At 49.8% G+C, this 9,233-nt stretch overlaps 1 protein-coding gene across 1 annotated transcript; it reads right to left on the reverse strand.

Annotated features, from left to right (window-relative positions):
* Window positions 1–7,703: 7,703 nt before the first annotated feature.
* On the reverse strand, window positions 7,704–8,666 carry LOC102373467 (vomeronasal type-1 receptor 2). The gene has a single exon (XM_006020910.1). It carries the CDS (start codon window positions 8,664–8,666, stop codon window positions 7,704–7,706), a length of 963 nt encoding a protein of 320 aa, XP_006020972.1.
* Between the last annotated feature and the right edge of the window lie 567 nt (window positions 8,667–9,233).

The raw sequence follows: 9,233 nt of genomic DNA on the forward strand, positions 1-9,233 counted from the left end.
TTGCTAACGCATTTTTATAGATATGTTTTACATAATGTAAATGTAAATCTTCTGCGAGGCTCTGCCCTGCTGCCAGGCCCCAGTTAGAATACCTGGGTTCAGATTTAAGGGTTTAACATCAAACACAGTAAAAAAGTTTGGTTGTCAGTAAAAAGTTTGCTATATATTTTTTTAATGGTTGGCAACCCTGCTTGACTGCATTGATGGTTTTACACTGATCTTCTTGCCTTCCTAGGGGTCCCGTACTCACTCCCATACCCTGACTGCACCCTCCATCATACTATACTCTGCCCCCACAGTCCATCCCACAGCCTTATCCCCACCAGCTCCACTTCCCCCGTTTTGGCACAGACCTGCAGTGTTAAAGGCAGTCTGAAACATTGCAGCAGCAGTACATGGCTAAGAGTATGCTTCCTGCAGGGTGCTGCACTCCCAATTGAACACCAGGTGATTTTCATAGATTCATAGATGTTAGGGTCGGAAGGGACCGCAATAGATCATCGAGTCCGACCCCCTGCATAAGCAAGGAAGTGTGCTGGGTTCAGCTGACCCCAGCCAGATACTTATCTAACCTCCTCTTGAAGACCCCCCAAGGTAGGGGAGAGCACCACCTCCCTTGAGAGCCCATTCCAGATTTTGGCCCCTCTAACAGTGAAAAAGTTCTTCCTAATGTCTAATCTAAATCTGCTCTCTGCTAGCTTATGGCCATTATTTCTTGTAACTACCAGGGGCGCCTTGGTGAGTAGAGCCTCACCAGTTCCCTTCTGTGCCCCCATGTTGAATTTATAGGCAGCCACAAGGTCGCCTCTCAACCTTCTCTTGCAGAGGCTGAAGAGGCAGTACTCCAACTGCGGTCTGACCAGCTCCCGATAGAGGGGAAGTATCACCTCCTTGGACCTATTCGTCATGCATCTGCTGATGCACGATAAAGTGCCATTGGCTTTTTTGATGGCTTCGTCACACTGCCGACTCATGTTCATCTTGGAGTCCACTAGGACTCCAAGATCCCTTTCCACTTCCGTGCCACCCAGCAGGTCATTCCCTAGGCTGTAGGTGTGCTGGACATTTTTCCTCCCTAGGTGCAGCACTTTGCATTTCTCCTTGTTGAACTGCATTCTGTTGTTTTCTGCCCACTTGTCCAACCTGTCCAGTTCTGCTTTCAGCTGTTCCCTGCCCTCCGGCGTGTCCACATCTCCCCACAGTTTTGTGTCATCTGCAAACTTGGACAGAGTACATTTCACTCCCTTGTCCAAGTCACTGATGAAGACATTAAAGAGTATCGGTCCAAGGACCGAACCCTGTGGGACCCCACTTCCCACACCCTTCCAGGTCGAAACCGACCCATCCACCACGACTCTCTGGGTGCGACCTTCCAGCCAATTCGCCACCCACCGGACTGTGTAGTCATCCAAGTCACAGCCTCTTAACTTGTTCACCAGTATGGGGTGGGATACTGTATCGAAGGCCTTCCTAAAGTCTAAGTATATGACATCCACTCCTCCTCCTGTGTCCAGGCGTTTCGTAACCCGGTCATAAAAAGAGACTAGATTGGTCAGGCACAATCTGCCTGCCACGAACCCGTGCTGGTTTCCTCTCATCATAATTTGTCCTGCCGGGCTCTCACAAATGTGAGCCTTGATAATTTTTTCAAAGACTTTGCCAAGGATGGAGGTGAGACTGACTGGCCTATAGTTGCCCGGGTCCTCCTTCCTCCCCTTTTTGAAAATGGGGACCACGTTGGCCCTTTTCCAGTCCTCCAGGACTTGGCCCGTGCGCCACGAACTTTCAAATATTCCCGCCAGTTTGTTCTGCTCTGTCTATTGGAGCATCAATCAAGCTGTACCTACTTAGTGTTTTTACTGATGGCTAAAGTTCTTTTTACAGACTTTACTGATAGCCATTTTTAGCCTCCCCCCCCCTTTTTTTTTACTGACATCAGTATGGGCTGTAGGGACAGACATGCCTTTTCTCTGGTGCCCGGAGTCAGAAGCGAGATACGTTAGTTGTGCCCTGAAGGGAAGTTTCACAGCAGCTGACCATGTTTTACCTTATTTGTGGAATCACCAAAATAGATCAGAACCAAGCCCCATTTCTTCCAGCGTCTTGTCTCTAAAACTGGCAGCACCAGAGGCTTGTAAGGACCATGTTAGGGGACAGACATGGGAGAATGAACCTCCTTCTCCTCAACCACCATTGTTGCCCTCTTTCTATCTGCTGGAGTGTTAACCAGGAATCTTTCACAAGCAACAGAAAAGCCATGTTCTAGAAGAGATTAGCATGGCACGTAGAATATTTTAAACAGGTGATTGTGACATGTTCAGTAAATTTTAATACCTGATCAAGCAATTAAAAAACAATTAGATTGAAGGGAGTAGGAGGCACTTTTGGGGATAGCAGCTTGATTTTCCAAGCGACAGAATTAGCTACTCAGCCAAAGTCAACATCTGATCCTCTAAAGTCATTCAGGAGACACCTTGGGGTGTTTCAAGATCTTTTCAAGGGTGTCTTGGTGCCACACACTGTTAGGTGTGGAAAAGGACTCACAAGATAAATCTGGAGATTTCTAATAGGAATCCGTAATGCCCAAACCATTCTGCCCTGCTGTGGTCTTCCTGAATTTTTTGCAACAGAAGAATTGCTCTAGTTTTTTTCTATAGTAAAAAATAGTGAAAAGTAAGAGCTGGCATTTTCCAAGGGGTGCCTTGAGTTTATCAAGGTTGAGAACCACTGAGGTAGTCTGCTACAGCAGCCTGACAGTGGAGTAAATTGTCAGAGCTCCCTCCAACAGGCACTATAGATCCCACAACTCCCAAACGAGAGGAAAGAACCTGTCCCTTGTCCCATTCTTCCTCTACAAAAAGCTGATACTAAAGAGCTACTAGGGGAGATCAAGCACCTGCAACTGCTTTTCCATCTGGATGAGAAAAGAAGACCAAAGACAGCAGAGTGGTAGGAGAGAAGGATGAGGCTGTACTCCATTGGCAGGCCAGGGAAGAAAAAAGAAAAAAAAGGTTAAGAAAAAGTAGTACCCAGGCCAAGTTCCCTGTCTGGGCTTGGGCCAAGTTTCCACCACAGAAAATAGCCCTAGAGATACTTTAACGGGCCAAAATAGGAGACCTGGAAACATTTATTTATTTTTAAATCAGGGTTCCTTTAGTGCTACGAAGTCTTAAATAAGATCGTTATGGGGCACAAGATAGAGGTTGGCTCCCTTGTAAAGGGGTGAATTTAGAACATGGCTGTAGACAGCATATAATTCTTCCTCTTTAAAGCCAGTATTGATCTGCAGAACTAAGTTTGGTGGCATTGGATTAGACCTTTCCTTTAAAGGGCAGAATGTCTCTCTACACAACTAATTTACACTGTGAGTTTATAGATGCACAAATAGATTTTTTTAAAACTAAGCTATTTTAGATTGTGGCAGGGGGAGGGGAGGGAGAAATGTCTTAACCTGTTTGTCTCTGTTGGTTAGAATTGCAACTCAGACTTGGAGCTGCAGGGTTTCAAAATAAACCAGTGCAAAGGGCGCACCTTTGGATTGCATGATGCTGAACTCTTGTGGGCTGGTCTTGTACGAGGCTGGCCCCTAACAAGCAGGAATCTGGAGAGATGAGCTGATCATAAATAATTAAAAACTCCTTGTAATAAAATGCTAAAAACATGCTCAGACAAGGATGATGGCGTTCTCATATCATCTAAACTAGAAATATCACAAAGTGCAAAAGGAGAGACGCAGTAAGAGGCTGAACAGAACACTTGGGCTAAATACAGACAGTCAAAAAGCCCGAGGCTGAATCAATTCAGTCTTTGTAGATTAGTCTAAAATGCAGAGATTAAATTAAGAAACAACTGGAGAGACATTCACTTTTGATTCAGGGAATGCAGCCACATACCCACAGGGGTTCAGGCCAGAAGCCAGGTGGTGCTAGAGCATGGCTCTCTGGCATGTAGCCAGCATGGGCTGTGCATTTGCTTCCTCTTCCTGCTGCCCCTGAGGTCTCTAGGATTTGCAGTTCAGAATCATAGCAGCAGGACTCTGAAGGGTTGCTCATCACTTCTTCTTCCTGCTTCCAGTTGCCTCTGGGATTTGTAGTCCACAGTCACAGCCAGCAGTAAGTTTAGCAGGACTGGGCAGCTTTGTACTTGGGGGAAGAGGGGTTTAACCCTCTCCCTGGCCCCAGGTTTGGTTTCTGTCTCTAAACCAATAAAGGTGGATATCAGGGAAGATAATGGATAGGGCATAAAACACTCTAGATCTATGTGCTTCAATGCTCTCCCTCTAGCCTCCACTTCTGCCACTGTTGGAGACAGGATGCTGCGTGAGATGGACCTATGGTCTGACCCAGTATGATAATTCTTTAACTTAGCAATTATACCAATTATAAACACTCTTTCTGGGAAAGTCCAAGAAACGAGCAGGCCTTTAAAAAAGGTTTGTAAGAAGGAAACCACACAAAAAACCTCTGCTCCTATGAGCTCATGTCCTAAGAGCAGGCACAAAATGAATCCCTTCCATTTTGTAGTCTATTCCACATAGAAAATTAAAGCCAGGTTTAGATCTGAAGCTTTTGGAAATCAAAATTTGGATTTATACTACACAAGTGAACACCCAGGAAGAGCACAGACCAACTGCAGATGCTTCCTTAGCCTGATGAAGGGTGTTTGTACCTGAAATCTTGCAAAGAAGAATTTTTCCAACTATTTGAGTTGGTCTAATAAAAGATATCAGATTTACCCAAAGAATCTTGTCTGCCTATGTCCTTAGATCAGTGGTCCCCAGCGTCCCCTTAGACCAGTGGTAGATTGGGGAGCCTCTTTTAGTTGATCCTAGGCTGGGGGCAGGGTGCTGGGCATGCATGCGTATGTGTGCACTCCACCTCCTGCAGCTCAGCAGTTTAATTTGGAGGAGGGAAGGGGCAGGGGCCAGATACAGGCCCCCGTGGTGAAGGAGGGACAGTGCATTCCAGCCAGGAGCAGGGAAGGTAAATGGGTCCCAGCCCGGCTGGGTGGTGAGAGGATTGGAGCTCAGGGGGTCATCCAGGGGTGGAAGGGGTTACTGCCGCTGGGTATACCCCCATCTCTGCACAGGGCAGAGGTGGCAGAGGTGGCTGCTGTTGCATCTTAATCTCCACTGCAACTGGTCATGTGTGGATGCAACTCAGCCCAGCGGTGGGATGCACGTGACATGCAGCTGCTCCCAGGCCAGCTGCAGTGGGGCTCGGGGTGCAAAGCCCAGCCCAGAATCACAGCTGCCTCCACCGTGCACAGATCAGGGGAGCACATGCCTCCCTAAATGCAGGGCAGTGCAGGCATCTGCAGCAGCGGTGAGGGAGGGAGTGGGGCTGGAGTAGGGGCAGCTCATTTGGGAGGCATGGGGAGGGGAGTACATGTACCTTGGGAGGGCATGGGGGGGTGCATGCCCCCAGATCTGCATGCGGGGTGGGACAGGGCAGGCTGCAGCTGCGGGCTGTGGCTGTGCTCTTCCTGGCTGGGGGCCGGCCTGCTGCAAAGGGCCCAGCTCGTGGTGGTGGCACTGAGAGCAGGGCTATGGGGGGGGGGGGCTGCAGCCACCCAAAATTCACTGCAGACCCCCAACCCCCTCTCCCAGTACCACCACCACCCACCCCGAGCACAGCGCAGTCCAGCCTCCATTGGGAACAGCCTGAGGCAGCCTCCCAGCCCCAGCCCACAGCAGCAGGTGCCCGGCTCCATGCAGATCCTGAGCACACGGCCCCCATGCCCTTGCGGGGGGAGAGGGCAGGCTGCACCGGGCTGTTCCCAGCAAAGGCTGGGCTGCACTACGCTCGGGGTGGGCAACGGTGGTGCTGGAAGTTGGGGTTGGGGAGGCTACAGGAAATTTTCAGGTGGCTGCAGCCCCGCTAGTATCTTCGCTCCCAGCACCACCACCGCTGCCATGGGCTGGGCTCTTCCTAGCAGGCTAGCCCCTACACTGGGAAGAGCCCGGCCCCAGCCCACAGCTGCAGCCCAACCCATGTGCCCCCCATGCCCTCCTGGGGTGTGTGCTCCCTGCCAGAACCATCCCTAGGGGTGTGCAGGGCCCAGGGCATATCAGCCTGTGTGGGGCCTGGGGAGGGGTGCATAGGCAAAGGAAGAAAAAATAAAATTGGTGGGGCTGAATGTGTGCGGGCACATCAGCCCCCGAAACCAGGGAAAAGTCTGTGGGGGGAGGGGAAAGGGCCACGGTGGGGGATCGGCATTGCGTGGTACTGTGCTGCGCCAGCCCTGGCTGCCTCCAGGCCCCAGCTGCACAAATCCCAGCTCTGGCCCCGGCTCTGGCCGGCTCCTGGCCCTGGTTGGCTCCCCTCCCTGGTCCTAGCTGTGCACCGCCTGGGGGGGCCCAGAGCCAGGGGCTGGAGTGGGGCCAGCCTTGGCTGCCCAGTCAGGCCAGAGGGCTCCTTGCCTCCGTGCCTCCTTGCTGCCGGCTGCTTCGAAAGTGGTGGGTGCCATCATGTATGTCCAGCCGCTGGGCGGGCCGGGCAGTGAGGCACATGGCGCTGCGCCACCCAGTCACGGTGAATGGGGCCCCAGCCGGGCTGGGTCGTGGGACAATCCCCATTGTGCAGCAGGGAGGGGGCAAGGGCATGGGTGAATGATTCCCCTTCCCCTACCCCACTCTCCCCTGCACTGTGGGGGTCTCGATCTGCCTCCCCCTCTCCCCCAAGCCCAGGGTGATAAACAAGATTAAAAGAAAGTTACCTGTCTGCATGCGCTGTCTCTCCACCGCTGCAGCAGCTCGCACGCAGACTATGGCTATGCCTGCTGCTGCCCTCCGTTTGTGGGGGCTGAGCCCCTGCTGGGGGGTGGGGGGCGGTAGATCTTGGGTTGCTTTTAAATTCCCAAAGTGATCTCCTACTTAAAAAGGTTGGAGACCACTACCTTAGACCAACACGGCTGCAACCTATACCCCCAAAATATCTGATTGCATTCACTTGGCCAATAGCTTTCTCTAGTGCAAAGCACTTTCTTGTGCTATTTTCACTTATGCAAATAAAGATTTGAAAAATGCAGATTCCACTGTTAGTTTTCTTTTTATCCTTTAATTTCCTGAACACATACACATAAGGAGTCTTGGACCTTTCGAGAGATTTTGTTACCTGGTTTTTAACTCTGTTCTTCACGGATTTATTGCTGAATGGAAAACATGCACAGGTGACAGTGACAGTGCTAATAAGAAGAAGAGACTCCCCCCTCCTCCCCCCGCCACCCTTTTTGCAGCTTTAAAACACAAGGAATAGCAAAACCTGAATGCTTAGAGTCACGTGCGCATATGCTCTTTTGTTTAAAATCTGGGCCACTGCTGGTCAGTAATGGTCAGGGAATTTCCATTTGCTTTCATCTGCCTGAAGGCAAATGTTTACCTGCTTGTTGCCTTTTGAAATTGGCTTTCGGCAGGGTGTTTTCTGCAGATTTCCCTGTGTAATGCCTAATAGGCCTGTTATCTGAATAGTTCCTTACTCTGGTTGACACTGCTCCATTGCTCTTGCTGTGAAAAGGAGAGGAAACAGCAAGAATGGAGACCTTCTGCATTTAAAACAATATCCAAGGCAGAATGTCTTACAAAGACCTGGTCGAAGAGTGCCTTTAAGTATGCACAGAAATCCAGGATTACGAGGTATGTTTCTGCTTTGAAGGATGGAGAACGCATCAACTGTTTTATAAGGATTGGTATCCCATTAAAGCTACTATTCCACGGTCTGAACAACCATGGACTTCTTGCATTTCAGGCACCAGCAAGCTTCATTCAGGTATTCTCTGACTTTACGGTATCCAAACACCACCACATAGGAGCTGGCAGAGTAATAAATAGAGGAGAGAAGTCCATAGTAACTGTTGAGGATGCTGTGTTCAAAATTGCTCTCGATGAGTCCTGAAACAATGGCAATCCAGACCATGTCACTGGAGATCCAGCAGACAACATAGATGGACAGCAATGAAAGCAAGATTTTTGTGGCCTGAGCTGTGTGTTTATTCCAGCCGCTGTCCGCGGTCGAGATTGCCCTCACTTTTCTCCTGTGTTTGCAGAGAAGGTCAATGATGAAGCCATTCAAGATGATCACAAGGATGATGACGATGAGATCCAAACTGACTGAGCTGTATGTGGTGAACTTCGTGAGGAACTTCCCAGTGGAACTGGTGCAGGAGGTGGCCCCTAGATATATGATGGTCCGGTTGTTGTTTTTCTCCATCTCTTCGTCATATTGAAGGTAAGGGATGTGGAAGAGGATGCTGAATATCCAGCAGCCCACAAGGATGCTGTTCACGTACTGCCCCTGGTGCCTGTAGATGAATTTTGACCAGCGGTGGTTCGGTCTCTGAATTTTGATCAGATGAAGGAAACTCAAGTTCTCCACCGACCAGATGCTGATCAGCCTCAGCATATGGTAAGTGTAGAGAAGGACCCGACACGCCTGCTCTCCGAAAATCTTGGTGTTGGTAAAGAAGAGGAGTCCGGGGATTTCCTTGTAGCAACACAGCAAGAGGTTCACCAGGGCCATATTGATGATAATTTTGTCCAAGGGCTGAAGGACTTTGTGCCGGATTGCATTGCTGATGAAGGCAAAAAGGATGACCAAGTTGCCTACCGTGCCAATAAGTGCTGACAAGTAAATGATGATAGCTGCAATATAGGCAGGGTCAAACACCATAATGATACCAGCACCGAGGGAAAGAGGATTTCCTTTGTGCTGCTTAAATTTTCTCTCCTTTCTCTTACCCCTCTGGCCTGCGTGGCATTTGCATATCACCTCTGCTTTTTGCCTGTTCCTGCTGCAGCGCTCCTGCCAAATCTTTTTTTCTTGCCCACCACCTCAGCACAAGGCTATTCTCCTCCACCCCCTAGCATTTGACAAGCTGTTTCATAGTCCACTGCACAAAGCACTCAGAGGTGTGATTGCTTTGCTGTTTGTTCAACGACTGTTATCTTCTTCCCCTAAGAGAGGTCAGGTGGGCTTGAGATTAGGGGAATGACTAATGTGTACCTGGAACAGCTCTCTGATGGCAAGTGTGGTGGAACTGAAATCCCTTTTACGTTTTCTGGACCACTGTATCCAAGTGAAACCTGCAGTAAGTGCCCAGCCATCAAGACAAAAGCCAGAGGTCACCAAGTGGCGGTGGACACTGATCTCCCGAGGTCACCGAGGGGAGGTGGCCGCTGATAGGAGATCAATGGGAATTGCACTGCAAGTTGCACGAGGCTGTAGGTGTGAGAGGAG

The sequence above is a fragment of the Alligator sinensis genome, unplaced genomic scaffold (genome assembly GCF_000455745.1).
Source record: "Alligator sinensis unplaced genomic scaffold, ASM45574v1 scaffold12_1, whole genome shotgun sequence".
Taxonomy (NCBI): domain Eukaryota; kingdom Metazoa; phylum Chordata; order Crocodylia; family Alligatoridae; genus Alligator; species Alligator sinensis.